Below are 19944 nucleotides of genomic sequence, written 5' to 3'. Positions count from 1 at the left end.
GAGTAATAACTTTTTTCTTGAACATAAACAATTACCCTCTAGCTCTGTACATATCCTCCAACATCAATATAACCACAGCTGTCAAGGCAGCCTCACCTCTTTCTATGTATATTTTAGCTTTAATTTTTTCCCATGCTTTCACTTAGTGGACCTTTTTTTTTTTTTTTTTTTTTTTTTAAGGGGCCTAAACCTGTTCTCCAATTTTGTGGGCAAATTCACTGCAATAACAGATCTTGGTGTTTACACCTCTTTAAACATTATTATTAGTGTGCAAGAAATTAGAGACCTACATCAAGATCTGGAGGTTTGGGGTTTTTTTTTTAATTGAAAGCGAATTTCAGATCATAGTTTCCCTCACTGAAGGATCTCCAAGCACTTTACATAGTTAAATGAGTTCTTGTGGCTTCCTTTTGTACGCGCAGTAGCAGCCCCCTTTCCAACAGCTTCGGCACAGCCTCAGCGGTCACCTGCTATGTGCACTCAGCCAGGGTGATGCGAAGGTGGGGATGCAGGAGCTCAGTGCAGAGGCCTGGCGGTGGGCTAGGGCTGAAGCAGCACGTGTCCCCTCCAGTCCCCAGGACACCGCAGCAGGGAAGTGCCCCACATCCCCTGGAAGCACCCATGTCCCTTCAATGAAGCGCCCTGTGTCCCCTCAGAGATGAGGTGCCTGTGTCCCCTCAGTGAAGCACCTTATGTCCCCCTCAGAGATGAGACACCCTATGTCTCTTCAATGAAGCACCCCATGTCCCCCCAGAGGGGAAGCACCCTGCGTGTCCTCAGAGGTGAAGCATCCATGTCCCCTCAATGAAGCACCCTAAGTCCCCTCAAGAGATGAAGTGCCTGTGTCCCATCAGCGAAGCACCCAGTGTCCCCTCTGAGGTGCAGCATCCATGTCCCCTCAGTGAAGCACCCAATGTCCCCTCAGAGGCGAAGCACTCACCTTCCCTCGGTGCCACGCCCTCCCCCCGGGGCCTGTATGGGCCCCTTGGCCACCGCGGTGGGCCCAGCGCCAGCAACACCCCCCCGGCGCCACCTCAGCCCACAAGCGCCGGAGCACAGAGGCCCCTCAGCGCCTTCCAGCCGCCCCGCCGAGAGCTCTCCGGGGAGGGGAGACGGGACACGGCGGGACCCCGCGGCGCCCGCCGCCAGCGGGAGATGGCGATCCACCGGCCAGCTCCAGGCCTGGCGAACACAGCGTCCGCCCGCGGCACCCAGGCCGGGCGGGGGGGCGGCCTCGCGGCGGGCCCGGAACGCAAGTGCCGGGGCTGCAGTTTCCAGGCCGGCCCGCAGTGCCGGCACTCGGCGCAGTTGCCGCGGTGTGTGCCCAGGGGCGGCTGCCGGCATGGATGAGGAGGCCACGGTGGGGGCCGGGCGGCTCCGCGGCGTAGGGAACGGGAACGGTGGGGGCGGCTAGTTTCGCTGGGCCGGAGGGAGCTGGCGGAGCGCGGCGGCTGCGGCCGCGTGGGAGGCGCTTCCCCGCCGGGCGTTCAGCGGCTGCGGGCTGTGGCCGGGGGGGTGTCCGGCGGCGCTCGGCGGCTCCGGCGGGAGAGCGGAGGCGCCGCTGGGCGCTGCCTGCCCCGGCACGGCCTGGCCCACCCTGCCCGCCGGGCAAGGCCGGGGTCCGGAGGTGGCGGGCGAGGCCCTGCCCGGACCCCTCGGCATGGCGGCCGTGGGCCGGGTGCTTCGGCCCGGCCGGGGGCCGTGAGGGGCCGCGGGGGTGCCGGCCGTGCCCGCCGTGCGTGCAGGGGGCTGTGCGTGCCCAGCACGCTCGTGGGGCGTGCTCCTGAAAAATGCCTTATTTTAATCTGTACGTTTCCCTTTTTTCCTCATCCTCCGCCGGTTTCTCCGGGAAGTCTCTCTTTCTGGCGGGACGGCTCCTCATCGACTTGTGCAGGCTTTCTTCGGCTGCACCCGTTTCTGCACAGCTCTGGGCATTTACCCTTCCTTCCCTCTCACGCTCTCGGCCTCCTGTCCCAGCTCCCATTTCCAGTGGTGCCTTTTCTCAAGCTGTGCCATGTGTGCCCTAGGTGTGCATTATTCTGCCCCATGTTCTCATGTCCGTGTACACAAGAGCTGATGCTTGCCAGCTAAAATTATTTGTTCACAGTTACCTATGATAGCGAATGCTATCGTTAGTTGTTATCAGCTAGCACTAACATAAAAGGCCTAAATATTCATCTCTATGAATAATCTCAAAAGCTGAGCCAATAGCCTAGTGATAGTGCTGTTTGTTTTACTTAAACATGTTTGAAACTCTTGTGGGGTTTTTTTTCCCCTTTTAGAGAGATTTTAATGAGCGCTGCGCCCAATGTTCGGAAGTGAACTGGGGTCTCACTGACGGAGGCCGGTTTTATTGCAGATCTTGCCACAATGTTACTGAGGTAAAAAGCTAAGCTACTGGCCTTGGGAAAGGTTTGGTTTGATTGCTTCTTGGTTTTAAGAAAATACTAGGTTTTTTTCTTCTTTGGCATTAGGAGTTAAAAGACTCCTAATGAAGTTGTTGTTCTTTTTCATGCTTTACTTGACACTGTTTAAAACTAATGTTGCTTAAAATCACAAAATTTTAAATGAGCCACCTTAAGAGGCTATGTTGCTGTGGCTGTAGTGCCAGCATGCTGTCTAGATGCCTTAAAAGTATTGCCTCGGTATTCCACTGTGCTTTAGTACAGTACCAGTGTAGGCAAACCCTGATGCACATCACCCTTATGTTCAGGATAGTAATTCTGTATTTTTGCAATTTCTGAATGAGGAGTTCAGAATGTTCTGTCTCCCTTTAATTTGGAAATTTGAACAAGTTCCTCTGTTATGTTTATGGTGGGGCAATCTATGGAAGTTAGGCCTGGCTTTTTTTTATTGCTAAGATATATTCCTGTTTTGCAGAGAACTAGAGAAGTTGTAAACACTGATTTTCTTTGTAACACAAGAGTCCAGACAATCTCCAAAGGTTTAAGAAAGAAGGAAAAAAAGGGTATGTATGAGCTTCTCTTTGTATTTTGCATAAGAACGTCTGTTCAGCCGAGGTTTACCTAGCCCATTGTATCTCTGATGGTGACAAAAAGCAGATGGCTAGGAAAGACTGTAAGAAGAGGAACAAAACACACCTCCTAGATGCTGTCACAACCTTCAGTGGTCACTTTTGTTGACTTTCTGAGCCATAGGTGACCTCTGTGAGCCTGGTGGTGGGTTGTTTTTTGGATTGAACAGAGCTTTATGTTACTTGTTGCCACTTTGATTTGTGGAAGCTAATGCTCACTGAACATACTGGTGGAATGCATTCAGATGTGGTGATCCCTTTGTTCCTTCCTTGTGAAAAGTTGTCTGTCTTTGTGAGGTGTGATGGTGGTCCAGCTCTCAGAATGTCAGTATGGCTTGGATTACAGGTACTTGGCCCTGTAACCTATGCACAAACCTACACAGAAGAAATTTTGAGCAGTTACAATAGCTAAACCAATATTACATCTTTCATCCAGAATCACTTCTATACTTTTAATTTCATGATTCAGAAGAGCAAGCAGTAGTCATTACATATTATGATACATGCCATAAGGATGTTATGGTAAGGCTGCTACTGGAGCTATATATGTATACTGTGATGGCTGGATAGATGTTTTATTGTTGTGGCCATTTTCAAAAAGCAAAAGTGCATTACAATACCAAATGAAGCATGAGGTTAGCTTTGTCTCCAATACGGTGATCTATCTTTGCTCTACTGTGGTGGCAGTGGATTGCTATGTTCCTTCAAAAAGAACAATTGTGTGGAAGTGAAGGGAGGAATGGAAAGAGGAACAACCTTAACACCTTCTCTTGTCTTTATTCTGTATTGCTTCTAAAGTCTGAGCTGTGTACCACTTGGTGCTTTTTATTTCTCCTGTTAGGAAGGTCATTAGCCATCCCCCAGGCTTCTCAAGAAAGAAATCCTTAGATTTGCACAGTCCCTTCTGTGAGTGCAGTTACATTATATTATGGCAGCTTCCATGCATGAATAGGAGTAAGCTCAGTCTGTGGTTAAAGCCAACATCATTGTGGTGGTTTGACCCTGGCCGGATGCCAGGTGCCCACTGAAGCTGCTCTGTCATTCCCCTCCTCAACCAGGCAGGGGAGAGACAATACAGTGAAAGGCTCATGGGTTGAGATAAGGCAGGGAGGTCACTCAGCAATTACTATCACAGGCAAAACAGATTTGACTTGGGGAAAATTAGTTTAATTTATTATAGTTCAGATCAGAAAAAGCACTTTTCCCCACCCCTCCCTTCTTCCCAGGCTTAACTTTATTCCTGATTTCTCTGCCTCCTCCCCCAAGCGGTGCAGGGGAACAGGGAATGGCAGTTTATCATCAGTTCATCACATGTTGTTTCTGCTGCTCTTTCCTCCTCACACTCTTCCCCTGCCCTAGCATGGGGTCCCTCCCACGGGAGACAGTTCTCCATGAACTCCAATGTGAGTCCTTCCCGTGGGCTGCAGTTCTTCACAAACTGCTCCAGCGTGGGTCCCTCCCACAGGGTGCAGTCCTTCAGGCACAGGCTGCTCCAGCCTGGGTCCCCCATGGGTTCACAAGTCCTGCCAGCAAACCTGCTCTAGCATGGACTCCTTTCCCCACGGGTCCACAGGTCCTGTCAGGGGCCTGCTCCAGCACAGGCTTCCCGTGGGGTCACAGCCTCCTTTGAGCATCCACCTGCTCCAGCATGAGGTCCTCCATGGGCTGCGGGTCGGTATCTGCTTCACCTAACCTCCATGGGCTGCAGGGGCACAGCCTGCCTCACCATGGTCATCACCACAGACTGAAGGGGAATCTTTGCTCTCGTGCCTGGAGCACCTCCTGCCCCTCCTGCACTGACCTGGGTGTCTGCAGAGTTGCTGCTGTCACATATTCTCACTCCTCTTTTCCACTGCAGTTTGTTTGCGCAGATTCCCCCCTGCCCCCTTCTTAAATATGTTATTCCAGAGGCGCTACCACTGTTGCTGATGGGCTCAGCCTTGGCCAGCATTGGGTCCGTCTCGGAGCCAACTGGTATTGGCTCTATTGGAAGTGGGGGAAGCTTCTGGCATCTTCTCACAGAAACCACCCCTGTGCCCCCCCTCAAAAAAAACCCCACAAAAAACACCTTGCCATGCAAACCAGTTACAATCATTAAAGCAGGGCAGAAACTTTGGGCAGGTAGCTTCTAAGATGGTAAGATGCAAGGTGTGATTGGAAGGAAAAATTAGAACAAGCATGGAGGGAATGAAAAGGAAATTGAGAAATGCAGAGAAAATTTCTAAAACAAACAGCGTATAGGAAAGGAGTTATAAATATAGAGAGGTACGGGTGAAAAGTAAACATAATGTAGTCTGAGGGAATAGTGAATAGATTGGAGCAGACCCACTCCTTATGGAAACCATATTGTGCTAAGATTTGCTAGAAGCTCAGAATATCTGAGAAAGTTTCTTTCATTTAAATGTGTATGATTCTGTGAGAGAGAATGGTGTAGAACGGTGAAGAACGTGGTGATATTGGTTGGGTTTTTGCCTGACTCACCACTGTGATGCGTTCCAGTTTTCTGTGCCAGGGATGGGAAAGAAATGGTCATATTTAAGTTTTTAACGACACCTTCTCAGTTATTTTGGAATTGGTCACTTAACAGCTCTCCACTGGATTACAAATGCCACACTGGAAGTTAGAGTGAAGTATGTTATTCATGGGAAATGTGTAGAGAGCACTGATTGTTCAGTAGCTTTTCTTCTTCATTAAGACTGTGAATAAAAGGAAGTTAATGGAGTATTCAGTGTAGCTGGTCTATGCTTTAGTATCTGAAATTGTTAGAGACACATGTCTCTGCCCTGTTACCAAGGGAACAGAATATTAAGTAGAAATAAGTGTGCATAAGGTTAAACAAAAGACCCAAAACAATACAAACAAAAAACCCCAACATACTTTTTTTTTTTTTTTTTATTTAGATGGAGGGTATGAATGGTATGTTTGTGAAGGCTTTCAGCTTGTACTCAAGAAACAAGCTGAAGCTTTAGAAGCGCTAGGAGTATGCCCACAAATGAAGGTATGTAGGTGTCAATGTGAGTTGTACACACTGTGTGTCTGTTACAGGAGTTGTTAATTTAAAAGTCATTTTTAAAGTGAATTGAAAACTGCCTGTTTAAAAACATTGAGCTTATAAAAACATACTTAGTTTCTCTGGTAATTTTAGAACATAGTTTGTAAATCACAGTTAATAAAATTAGAGCTGGAACATTATGCAGATTCCCAGGTTAAAAATTGCACTCTATTCTCTCAGCAATTAATGATCTTGTAAACTTTGTACTAATCACTATCCATTTGTATTTATCAGGATGAAATTCTGTGCACTTTTTGGAGGTGTTACCTTCAGAAGAGCAATCAGGCATATTGCAACAGACCAGCTGAGGGAACTGTCAAAGCATTATCAGTAAGTGAAAAGCTCAAATCCCATGAGATATGTGGTATCTTTTTAAAAAGCAGCAGCAGAAACCTTCTTTATTCAAGCTACATATCTATCTTGTGCTAATGTCACTTCAGTATGAAGGATTTCTTCTAAACTGGGTTCCACGTGTCCATTTTGTTTAATTTTTTTTCCTGTTTTGAGAGACAGTTACTTCTCTGAGTATGGAAAGCTGCTTATTTAAAAATAATGCTTTGTCTTGGCATGGATAGTCAGTAGATAGAGCAGAAATTGCAATACAAAATGCATCATCAACTACCATCCTTGCCTGTCTGCTCTCCTGAAGTTACTTATTTCATCAAGCTTTGATTCTGTATATTGCCAACTTTCTGGTCATTCTAGCAGACTGAAATGTAATTAATACTAGAAGTCTTTGTATCTTTGAGAAATCCCTTAAGAATGCTTTTTTGCAGGGTTTATGTATTGGTGATTCATAGAGAAAGTAAAAATGTGAACAGTTTGGGTTTAAACTTAATTTACTGTTGCTCTTGAATCTATTGTGCTTTATTTGGTTTCTTCAGATTGAAACAGCAACTAACAGTAGATGAAACGATGACTTATTTACAAAAAACAGGTATGCAACAGCAGTACTGATGTGGACAGCGAACCAGAGAGATCTAGCCTTCAGTTCTTGTCTGTCTCTGAAAGTGAGGGGGATTTACTGACTGATTGCAGCTTTGTCTCATCGGCTGGCAAGATCTCAGGTAGGAGCAATGAACTGAACTATCTGGAAAACATTTTTGTGTAGTTTTTTAATCTAAATAAATAAATAAATATATTAAAAAATGTATTCATGTACAGTGAACTGGAGGAACTGGTTGGAAAGTGTGAAGTTTTCAGTCCTGTTTGCCACTAGAGTACTTTATATTCTACCAGAAACTAGATTACTTCCAAACCCCGCCCAAGGAGACGAACATTGAACAGGACCTGGAAATACAATGGGAAATGCAGGAGGAAGTTCTGTTTTATAATGAGTTTACTCCATGCATCCTGCTTGGAGCGATAAAATATTGCTGTTTTATCTGCAAAGCTAGATGTTCACAAACACAGCAGCTTTAAAGAATAAACACTTGTTTAGCTAATAGTAGAGCTTCCAGTCATGATTTTGATGGTGAAAAAGCATGAGTGTGTTCTTTTGTGGGGGGAGTATTTTTTTTCTATCTAATATTTAATTAATTAATATTTAGCTTTCTAATTTTTTTCCTTACAGTGTTTTTGGTACTTTTGTGTCTGCATTCTTTTTACTACTTTCCCTATAATGCCTATCAAAAATTTTAGCATTCCATCAGTTTCTCTTTTCTGGTCACAATATCAACCTGAAAATATTTACAGAATGCTAAACATTTTAATTAAAATGTTATAGAATATTGCAGTGTTTCATGCTACTTGGGCAAGTGTAATGCCAGACAATGCTGCAATGTCAGGTGCTGGAAGTACATTTCAAGGCACATTTGAAAGCTTTTGTTTGTGTTTTAAACTTCTGATAGGTTTTGTTTTTTACTTTATTCTTTGCTTGCCTTTTTTCTTTGTCTCAGTGTTTCTTTTTCCCCTGTTATGTGCTATCCTCTTTATGTCCCATTTCTGTTCTGTAATATTGCCTGTCTGCTTTCACAAGAATGCAATTTTGTTCTTTCATGTTTTTCTCTTTATTTTGTGAAGTCCAGAAATGGTAATTGTATCAGAAACTTGATCTGCAGCAATAAAAAAAAATAAGACATTTTTAAAAACCCAAACAGAATTAGAGAGCGGAAAAAGGTGCAAAAATGGTGACACAAATATTTGTGAATATAATGCAAGTACCTTGCATCCTTATATATTTAAATAACAAAATTTTCAGGTAAAGAGTCACCTTATGTTTGTACGTGTAGTCAGTGGATCTTGGGTATTATACAAATACATATTATAGGAAGAGGAAAGAATTGAGTGAAAAATTCCTAGTGAAAATATTCCACTGATTTTTTTTTTTTTTTCCTTTTTTGATGTCAGGAGGAACTCCTTTCTTCCTTGGTAGTTGTGCCTTTTGGAGTTAAGTTTCTTAGAGTTTTAGAACAGCTAGACAGTCTTAAGATAGGCTGTATTTTAACATGTTCTTGGTCTGTTGTTTCAGAGGTTGAATTCAGCTTTAAGTAGTCTATACCAATTTCACTAAAAGCACTTGAAATTAGTCAAGGGTTCAAAGACACTAGAAGCACAAAATTGGTGAAATCTGGTGAAATCAAACAAACAAAGACATTATTTTGTATATTGAAATTTAACACAAGTAATACTAAACGTGTTTTAGTCAATTAGAAATTCTTGTGCAGATTCATAGGTTTCCTTTTCTGTGCTGTTTTTACTGAGTTGTTATTGCTACAGACTGGAAACCTCAACACCTGTTTTTTTCCTAAGAGGCTTGTCTAACCGGCAGGCTCCTTTTTTTTTTTTTTTTTTTTTTGTTATTTTTGTGCAGGGTTAATAGCAAATTCTACTTAGTGTAGCACTGAGATATTGCTAGAGAAGCCTGTTAAACTCTTAAATTATTACATGTGTGTAACTGTGTGTTGTCATGCCTTGCATAAGCTGGAAGAAATAAAAGGAAATTGTGTGCCATCATTAAGGCCACAAATATAATGAGGATTATTTTAAATTGAGTTGAATGTGAATTTAATAGCGAAGATTCAGTCACGAAGCTGGCTTTAAACAGAAGCATCCATGTAAAAGGTGAAACTGTTGACTAAAAGGATTAACTGATGTTCCTCCTCCTGTCTCTGATGCACCTATACGTGACAGATGTCGTAGGGTGCTCTCATCTAGACCTTGTCTTGGCCTGTACCAGGTGTGTGGTGGGGCCGGTTCCTGTAAGGTGCTGCGGTGTCTGTGGTGCTGCTGGCCGCCGGTTTGGGAGCCGGTAGGTGGCATCAAAGACCAGTTCTGGCTCAGGAACACGGGATTTGCAGTGTCTTCATACTGCCTGTCAATGGGTGCTGGACCCCTACCACTGACCGCTGTCGCCTTACAGGCTTGGCTGTTACCTGCCAGCATAACCATGGAGCTGCCAAGCTCTCTGAAGTCTTAAACTGTTTTTTGCAGGCTTCTTGCCATGGCCCTGCAGCTCCCAGCTGGGGAGCTGCGGATCGAGCCATTGCTGTTCCTGTCTGAACAGGTGAAGAGTCTGTGGGGAAACACAATGAGAAAATCTCTACAGAATTGATGTTGGTATTTTGTATGGTGGGCTTTAAATGCATTTTCATTCATCCTAGCTATGTAGAGAAGAGACAGTTTTGTGGTTTTAATTCCTCCTTTCCTGAACTCCCAAGTTTCACTGCTGAGAAGGTTCCTAACTCATAAATCACTCTACTAAATGAAATTTCTCATTGCTGCTTCTCTTAGCTTTTAGTGATTCATCTCAGTAAAGAAGTAGGGAGGTCTAGTTGGTTGTTGTTGTTGAATATTTTTTTCCACCCTCTTCACCATTTGCTACATTTTTGTTCTAAAGGTGTTTCTTTGTAATTGAATTTAGGTTCTTTTAAAAGAACCTATCTGCATTTCCACATTAGAGATTACATGTACACGCCTTAACCTCAGTAAAATTTCTGCGATGTAAATCATTTTCTCATTAAAGTCCCAACTGTATTGAAGTTGATGTTTTAATCCCCAACTCTGAGGCATTGATTTAAGTATGTCATATTTTCCCTTGTTTCCTCACTGTTCCCTTATCTCTCAAATGGAAAGCAGTATTTCCAGCCCATAAGTACTGCTAGTTATATGTTGTATAGAAGTTAATGTCCTTCTAGAACTCCAGGTTTAAGTGTAGTTCCCCCAAAAATGTCGGTTTTGATGGGTACCAGAGGAAGTTTTGTCTCTTTGTGTGATCCACTGTCTTAGTCAAGTGAAGTAGCAGTTTATGAAACAGGTTGTCATCTCATATTGTGGTAGGTGAATACAGTAGAGTTAAGCTGTTAACTACCAAACTACTCAAAGTAATGATTTCAAAATATTACTGATTGCTGAACAAGGGTCCCTGTAGGTTCCTTTATCTTGTTTTCTGTATGCCACGGATCATGTGTATATCATATCAATTACTTATTTTCTTTCCTGTTTTTAACATAAACCCAAGAAAGCACCTCTGTGTGCTCTGGATCAGTAGATGGTAGTTTGTATTTAATGAAGAACCAAAAGGAGAAACTGAGGATGACGATGCCAATGACCCTTTCATTTTGTTACATGGCCTTACTCTGGTTGAGAGAACCAATGACGTTATCTGATCTCTTAAGGTATGAATACTCTCTTGTGAAATATTTGTTGCTTATATAAATAACAATTTTTTTAAAAAATTAGATCTCTACTATTGCCCTCTTAGTAATTTGTTCAGTAATAGTGAGAAGTTCTCTACATTTGGTTGTCTTACCTTTTCTTTGACATAACGATTCATGCAGCTGCTTTTGGAGAACAGTCTCCTTCAGTGATTGCAATGAATCTCGAAGATGTGTAAGGGATAAGGTTTTGGAGTTAAAGAAAGTTTTTACCCTTCTCTTTCAAAATGTCATAAGATTCACTGTATGGTCACACTTGCTATATTGATTTTGTCGGCATGCCAGAATAAATGACTAAACATTCTCCAGAACTTACAGCAGTGTCATCATACAAACAATACCAGCAGTCTATAGTGATCTGGAAGGTAGCTAAGTAGCTTCACGCAATGGAGTTGGGCAGAGAAATTAATGTAGGAAGCCCTTTTTTGTTTTCTTGTCTTTGTATCTGTAATTATCAGAGTTCAGAACAACACAGCTTTAAACATAGTAGAAATAAAATGTTCTAATGATAGGGTTTGATGCTAAATGGAGACCATCAAACTATTGCTGACAATGCAGTTCCCTTCTCGCCCCTACAACAAGGATATGAACACATTCCTTATTTACTTAAGGAATTAAAAATAATTCAGCAATATTTCTTGTTTGCAATAAATATTTTAAATCAGGCTCAAATAGTTTAAATTCAGGAATTCTTAGATTTTCCTTGGAAGACTTTTTGTATACTGATACTCCTTTTTAACAAGTGTTGAAATACTGGGTATTGCTAAAAAGATGGTGAAAAAATGTTACTTCACCAAAATTTATGGAACAGAAAGACTCAAGTAACTACATTGGCAAAGCAAACTGAAAACTTGGACAAAATAAAGGAAACATTGATTCAAAATTCAGTTGATACGGTAGATTTCAGTTCTTCAATTTTTATTTTTCAAATATATAACCTGTAAGCTAAAAGGCAAGGCACTGAGTACATCATCCCCCACCTGTGGTGCATATAACTAGTACTGCTGCTGAAGGTGTGATGCGTCCAAGGGAAGTTTACCCCGGAGTCTGATCTTCCATTGTGGCCTCTCTCCCCCTGGAGTGCCAGCTTCCACCTGTGCTTTTCTAGCTTTGTTCAAGCTTTCTGAGAAGGATGGGTATTGAAGAATCCTCTTTTGCAAGTACTTGTAAAACAAGGGGAGGTTTGTATGTCTCGAAGTACAGTATTTAATACTAGCTAATTTATTTCTATGCAAAACTGTGTTTAACCCTTTGATTTAACTTCAGGGGGTGGCTGTTGCCTTCATCGATCAGAATTGCACAAACCATTGCATATTTGCATAACTGGATATGCTGTTGCATAAAAGATGCTTGTAAAATGTTCAGCAAAATGCCACAGTATTCAGAATTCAAACTAACATCCTACAATACAGAAGTATTTATTGAGTAGATTAAAAACTAGTAGAACTCAAAGGTAGTTTTCAATAAGATTTGTTACTGACTACTGTCTTCCTAAGAAAATTCTGTAAAAGTGATAACTGTCATAGCATACTCTGTATTTTTGTCAATGATTAGAAAATAAATACATAAATCCTGTCTGGGATGTTTGCATATGGCAAAAATCCAACTAGTAAATTACAATTATGGAGCAGATGGTTCACAGTAAAGAATTATTGCTTAGCCCATCCTGTTTGGAGAGAAAAATGAATGATTAAACGTCTATTCTTTGGTTACTGTATCTTGGAAACTGTCTCTGGAAAGCATGTGAGGTAATAATGAGGCAAATACATCTGTTTTAGTATGGTGGTGTAGTCTGGAAAAAAAACAAACGCAACCAAACAACAACAGCAAAACCCCCCCAACTGTCAAAGTCAACTGTTAAGAGGAAACGTAGATTGTGTTGTTTGCATATTAATGGTATATTGTTGTATTTGGCACTTTAAAAATTGGAGACTGCAGAAAAGATCCAGGAAAATGATTCAGAACCTGGAGAACATCCTTTGTGCTGAGATCCTTAAGAGATGAGCACATTTGTTTCAAAGGAGTTAAAGGAATCATAAAAACAGTAAAAAAAGCTGGAAAAGGAGAGAGAAAAAAATTATGTACAAAGTATAGCACAGAAAGGCATAATCAGAAACTAATAATTGGAAATTGAAATAAGATTATTTGAATGAGATACCATTTAATTAGATACAATTTATGGGTATAATACTTTTAAAAGTGGGTAAATCAGAATGATTCAGTGACTTTAGATGCACTGAACGTATGAACTGAATTAAATGCAGAAAGTGATGTGTAAAAGAATGTAATTTGTATTGCAAAGTTTTACCATGATACGATAGTTATATAAGACCGTAATTACATTATCATGCTTCCCTCCCTACCCTTAAGGTCTTTGCCTTTCAGAAGTTTGATGAAGAAGGAGAAAGAATTTTAAATTGCATGAACTACCATAAAATACTTGTTTTCTAACTTCTGAATATTTAAGTTCAGAAAATCAGACAATGTTCACATTTTTGCATGCATTAAGATATGCAGATCAAAATAGCGACAGACCAGAGATGAAAACTATTCAGAGAAAACATAAAGCATTACCTTTTAAATCTTTATAGGCAAATTGTTTTATTTAAACCAGCTGAATTACAGTTGTGTTTAAAGTTCTGCCTTGTTTTTTCTTCAGTTTGGTTTTCTCCCTACCCTGAAGTCAGCTGACTGCTGCTCCTCCCTTGTGATACATGCTTAGGCACTATAGTAGGGCAATCTGCCAGCTTTTAAAGGATTTACAACACCAAAAATACACTCCTCCTTGCTACTTGACACACTTAACAGAAAAACACTACAATTACCTCCTCTGATAGGAACATTTTGGTTTAAAAATAGCATATTTAACAATCTTCTACTCAACATTTTGCAACACATTAAATCCTTTTCCATTGTGAAGAGGTTGACAGTACTTTGTATGCTGCATATTATTTATCTAAATAATAAAATTGTTGGCTTGCGGAAAAAGTTTCAAGATGCTAGATTTTGAGATTCTGAGAACTAATGCCTTTCAAATGAAGTTATACCTAGCTGTGCTGGCAAGACTAAACTTGTAATTGGTTTGTGGCATTACTGTGTGGCTTTAACAGATGCATCATTTCCTCGTAGCATGCAGAAGACCTAGGATTTTTTTCATACTTGTGCCTTACTAATGTATGCTGCTGCTGTAATTAAAAGAACATGGACTGTGTACTGTATCTACTAGTCAAATTTTCAGGCACTTCACTGATAGAACATAGTCTTGCAAGTGTTTTAATCATCTGTCTGTTAAATGAAAGGTTTGGAAGATCAGACAGAAGAAACTGAAGTGCTCTTCCATATCTGGGGTTTTGGAGTAAGTGTTAAAAACCTGAATCATCAGCACACTGTATTCATAACAGGGTATTTAGAATGTAAAAACAACTCTTAACCTGAGAGAAAAGCATTATTTTGTACGGAAAAAGTAATTTCAAGCTAGGAAGGATGTCACTATTTTTTAAACAGTTGCAATGCTTTGGCTTGGTGTAGCCAAGTTAGTGAAAACTTTTTTTTTAAAAAAAAAATAAATATTGGTGGACATTGCTTGTTTCTTGCAGTTTAAAGATGTGGTTCCAGCATCAGTTTAAGCTGATGCAAGTTTCTGTTGCTATGGTCCTGCATAAACATTCCTGTTCTTTCTCTTGCCCTGAGTACTAGAATTAATCTGGTTTATGGTACATTAGTTGAAAAAAGTAGATCTGTAGAAAACTAATTTTGCAAAAGAAAGTTTCACCAGACATTTTAGTGCAGGTTAATTTGCTTCGTTGCAGTTCGTTTCCACCTTGTGCTGGCAGTAATGTTCCTGCAGTCAGCTGAGTCTGGAAATCTGTATGGTTGGGATCAAACCCTGGAAAACAAAAGACTAGTTCTCAATCTAATCCTTTGTTTGAGAAGTCACACAAGTGCTTTTGTCAGCAGGGAGGAGTGTGTGGCTAAGGGTTGAAGGGAGGGTGGGATTTCTCATTTCAGAGGCAGCAAGCTGTTGGGGTGGTTTGGCTGCAATCACCACTACACCACACCCGAAGGAAGGTCCTGATTGTTTGTCCTCTTCCAGGTGCTTCTGTGCTGGCTCAGTAGGTTGCTGCTCTCACTGTCTTGGTACCAGCTCTTCAGATCTGACAGCTAATCGTGTGATTGCACCTTAACACGTGTCAGCCAAAGCTTATCATCAGCTGAGCCAGTAATGGGTCACTGTTGCTGAAAGAGGAAGGTCTCGCTTCCCTTTCTTCTTTCGTCCTGCCTGAGTGATGCATCCCCTTCCCTCTGCCAACTCTTGCCTTTGCTGGAGCCATCTGTGAGCCTCCTTGGTTTGTTAAGATGATGGTAAAGAAGCCCTTCTTTCTGGCAATAGGGTAATCAGTGGTCTTTTGCTGCTGTTGTGAGTTACCTTTGTGGAAGAGCTGAAAGAGGGTAGATTTAGATTACCTATTAGGAAGAAATTCTTTACCGTGAGGGTGGTGAGGCACCGGCACAGGTTGCCCGGAGAAGCTGTGGATGCCCCATCCCTGGAAGTGTCCAAGGCCAGGCTGGATGGGGCTCTGAGCAACATGGTCTGGTGGAAGGTGTCCCTGCCCATGGCAGGGGGTTGGAACTAGATGGTCTTTAAGGTCCCTTCCAACCCAAACCATTCTATGATTCTGTGAAGAGGATGGTGAGCAACAGGAACACACAGCCAGAGCAGGAGGAGGGAAGTACTACTAGTTATGTTGAGCTTTTAGGTTGGCTGAACACGTTTTGTGAAACCGTAGCTCAAGTTTAAGTTCTTCAATTAAGTGAAGATGACCTTGACTAAAATGAGCTAAGGAATGACATGCAGGCTGCTTAGCAGATCAGGTAGGATGACAAGGACAAGCAACTGGTGCTGGGTTTGGAGGATAACCTCGCCAAGTGTGTGGATCAGTGCACATCTCCACTCAGGGTGGGGAAACAGTATTTACACTGGCTGAGGAAAGCTACTGAAATTTTGTTAGCAGAAATGTACGTCACACAATTTGATTAGAAGGGATTGTGCAGTGACTTTTACCTTCTTGTTTAAGAGACTAATATGCAGAGCTTCAGAATGAAAAGTATTGGGCAATGTGATTTTTCAGATTGCTGTTTTTTCATAAATCATTATAAATGATGGGTTAATTCTAACTGAGAGAGGTTTGATTAAGAAATGCACTTTTCATTTTAATCCCAGTTTGAATTCAACTTTTTAATTAAACTGAAAATTCAGTTTAAAATGTTTTTTAAAAAAATAGAATGTAACTGTAAACTTTGCAGTAGCTAGCCTTTAAATAGAATTCTAGTCAACGTCGATAGATATACACTGCATAACATGATACAGGTGGTGATTAGGACACTGGGCTGGGAGAAGGAAGGTGAGCTTGTGAGTTGCTGTAGACTCGGGAGGGAGGTGAATCCTTCTCAACAGTGTCTGCTCTGTCAGTGATGACATTGTTCTGCCTTGCCTTTCCCCCCAAGCCCCCCTTTTTTTTTTCTTTCCCCCTGCCGACACATTTTGAATGAAAGTGGCACGTTGCTGTGCTTTATGAGGAACTCGGTGTTTCAGCTTGTGGGATTGGATCCAGGTAGCGATTGAAGTGTTTAGGTACTGCCCCACGCTGGGAACAGATGCAGAGCCCAACCTTATGGCCACTGTAGGAGCCCAGGAGGCACTTGCACAGTTTGTAGACTAAGAAGTTATTAACCCATGTAGCAAGATCAGAGAGATACTGTGCAGGTGACACAGCTGGCAGGAGACAAAGTGGTTGTCAAATCTCTGGTATTATTTACAGAGCAGAGTCTTCTCTGAAATGTTAACTTATGCAAGTTTAGTATTTTCTTTTAACAAAATTGTTTTGGAGAAGAGGAGACAGGCAGGCAGTTTTAGCTTAGTTCTATGGGAGACAGCTACTGTGCTTTAATCTGGAATGAGATCAGTGTCTGTTCCCTTGTGAGGACCCATACTTTTTCTGTGCTTGCTTCGCCTGGTGTCAGTGTCAGCTAAGCTGGTAGATAAGAGCAGGGGTTTGGTGTGGGGGTAGCTTTTTATTGGTATCTGGTAAGTCCCATCATATATATATATTTTTTTTTCATTACATATATATTTAAAAGTCAAGAAAAATCCCAAATAATACTATCAATTTACAATAAAACTGACTTACCAAAGCCAGTTTTTAACAAAAAATGCATTGTTTGAGTGCAAATAAAAAATAGATTATTTTAGTATTTATCAGTATACAAAATAATTTCTATTCATACCCGAATAAGACTTTTTTAAAAAAATAAGAATACAGATGTAATTAATGGGATTTCAGTTCTGTGTGTCTGCTCATCATTCTGTGACTTTCCTCGCTACCATATTACCTGACTCCAACTCCTCCAGCAGAATGTGTGTGTTTTTAAGTAAAATTTACTTAAAGCTTTAGAATTTTGGAAAAAAAAGAAAAAAATTCCATACCATTCAAAGGAGGCTTAAAGTGGTTTCAGAAATGCAGTAGCTGAAGAATGTGCAGAACAAACTCCATGTAAGCATGTTGATTGTAAGCTTACTGCCATAACATTGTCATTTGTCAATTGTATCTGCGCTTAAACCTAAAGGCCTGTTAAATAGTTGAACGGGATTTTGTCTGATGGAGCATTTAGGGGTGTGTAACTTCAGATAGACTTGCTTAGGCAGTATAATACTGGTGTTATTTCAAATCAGAAGCTGATTCGTATATTAATTTTAGAATAAACATATACATTTGTCATACTAAATACTATTTTGATTTGATTTTCTTTTTTAATGCAGGTTTGTTGTGGAAGGTCATATTCCATATTTGAATGTTTTTCAGCATTTTCCGGAGAAGATGAAATTACACGGAGTTGATCTTAAGATCTTTTGTGTAGAGGTAATTTTTTTCTTAAAGGGAAAGATTAAGAAAAATGACCAAAACTAGTTATCTTGTGGTATATCCATTTTTTTTGTCACTTTACTAATAAATAAATTAAATATATTCTTATGTTGTAGAGTTCATGTTTCACTTTATTGGAGCCTGTGCAGAAACCAGTGCACCCCATGACTTAGAGCGCTTTAATCTTTAACCAGTCTTATTAAGCTGACTAGCTAAGTTAAAATGAAATCAATAAGTACTTACGGAGAAAAATGTATTCAGAACTGCTCTTGAAACACTCAGAAATAGGATTTGGCTTCACGTCTAAGGGCAATGTAGTTGGGTTTTGTGCTTATTTAAAATGTCTCTTGTATTTGTTTGTAATTGTAATTCCATATTCTTTTCATAAATATGGCTTAGTTGCTACCTCTTCTGTTTCTTGATGTACTGGTTGAAATATATCAAACCTAAAATCTACATAAGGCCTTCTAGAAGCTGAATAGTCATGGACAGTCTTAAGTAAAATGTAAGTTTCCCTTATCTAAGGCTGTTACGTATTGTTATAAAGATTGCCCACTGCTGTCTGTATTGCAGAAAAAAAGTTTATTATGCATTTTTGAAGTGTGCAAATAAAATCTTAGCTTTTAAGAGCAGAAGGCAGCAATTCTGCTAACAGGAAAAGCTAGGTTTTAGTCTGCGATGAGGTGTTTGTAGCCCAAGCCGTCAGTGGTGATGCTGCAGGTAACGTTACTGTTCTCCATTATGGAGTTTATACTCAGCAGGTCATGAATTGTTCAGAAGCTAATTCGTAGCATTTTATTTTTTTTAAATACCACTGCTATCCTGTCTGGATAAATAATAATTATGACCTTAACTTTTAAAAATCAGGAGAGAAATTTAATATAAAACCTTTTGATTTCTTTTTCTGTCTTAGATCCTTCCTTAATAGAAAAGATACATTAGGTTGAAATGTGGGTGTAAACTTGGTTTTTTTTAAACTCTTTTAATTCTCAGTCTCTCTGCCTTCTTTGCCTCCATCCTTTGAAGGTATTTTTGTCTCTGAAAAATGGTTACACAGAACCTGTATTCTGGCCTGACTAAATAAAATACCGCCCTCACCCCCATAATCCTACAAATCACACAGATAAAATTTTCGTATGAATTACAGCTGCAAAAACTTGTACCATGTCTCAAAGTGGGAGATCTGGTTTGCAGAGGAGATGACAGTTGCCCTTGGATAATCCTACTTATTTCTTTTGGATAGAGCTGGTTTTGGCATGCAGGATGATCTGATGCCAATCCTGAAGGTGATGTCATCAGTCCCTATTAGCTTACTTTCTCCCAGAGCTGTCTGTTTGGATTATTCCACTGTCCCTCCACAAGCGCACTTCCACTATGGATTGTAACACATCCTGATGTGGGAGCAGGACTTTACAACTTGAGAGCCACAAACTGGTCAATTTAATCTTGTTCCACCTTTATATAAAAGAGGAAGTCTAGCCACTTCACCCTTTGTATTAAACACTTCTATAGCATATATGCCCATTACTTCTTTTCACAAACTGGGAAAAAAAGCCCAAATCTGATTTATTGTTTTTTCCTACTGTTGCTTATGATGAGCCTGTATCTAGTGTGGTCTGTTATTTAGCTTACAGGAAATTGCTGATCCAAAAGCTGAATTTGCGTAACTTTTGTACTTCCATCTTGCTTGTCTGTGATACTAACACCTGCACCCCTTGCTTCCAAAATATAAATAGATATACATACCAACCAAGTAATCTCTTAACTTTGTTTTCATTGAGATACATAGGTAAAGTTCTGTAAGGTTATTGTACAGTTTGTTTTCCAGCCACTGCAGTATTATTGTGACTTCCTCCTTCTAGGAATATCTGTTCCCTACTTTACCTTCAGTGTTCCTTTAGTAATGCATCCTCAAGTGCATTTAGTTTTAACATTTTTGACTACATCATTGGGCTGATAATTGCAAAAACCTTACTAGCCGTTTCCTACATCTTATATTTCAGAATTGATATTGCTGCTCATTGCAGCTCTGAGATTACCAATAGCTTACTGTATCTAGTTTTGACATCTGAGTTTTGAGAAATTCAGGAGATGAGGTTATCGTCCTGGAGCAGGAAGTCAGATTGTGTAATACTCCATCCTGAAAATACAGCATGCATTCTTTTCTCCTTGGTATTCTGTATGTAATATTCTGTAGACAATTATCTTCAAAACCTGTATGAGATTATGACTGTTAATAACTAGGTAGTTTAGATGCTCTAATGCCATTATTTGTTGTGCTTC

General features: G+C 40.7%; 1 protein-coding gene across 1 annotated transcript in view; it reads left to right on the top strand.

Annotated features, from left to right (window-relative positions):
• Positions 1-1265: 1265 nt before the first annotated feature.
• The window catches only part of TAF1B (TATA-box binding protein associated factor, RNA polymerase I subunit B), a 52698-nt gene continuing 34019 nt past the window's right edge, over positions 1266-19944 (top strand). Inside the window, exons 1-8 of the mRNA XM_055810301.1 lie at positions 1266-1360; positions 2283-2381; positions 2881-2968; positions 5935-6032; positions 6321-6416; positions 7024-7153; positions 10546-10702; positions 17559-17658. Of these exons, the coding sequence (XP_055666276.1) occupies positions 1343-1360; positions 2283-2381; positions 2881-2968; positions 5935-6032; positions 6321-6416; positions 7024-7153; positions 10546-10702; positions 17559-17658 (786 nt within the window). The 5' untranslated portion in view covers positions 1266-1342. The remainder of the gene's footprint in view (positions 1361-2282; positions 2382-2880; positions 2969-5934; positions 6033-6320; positions 6417-7023; positions 7154-10545; positions 10703-17558; positions 17659-19944) is intronic.

Source organism: Falco peregrinus, chromosome 7, assembly GCF_023634155.1.
Source record: "Falco peregrinus isolate bFalPer1 chromosome 7, bFalPer1.pri, whole genome shotgun sequence".
NCBI classification, from domain to species: domain Eukaryota; kingdom Metazoa; phylum Chordata; class Aves; order Falconiformes; family Falconidae; genus Falco; species Falco peregrinus.
Note: the sequence above shows the minus strand (reverse complement) of the source record. Positions and strands in the feature narration are given on the sequence as shown.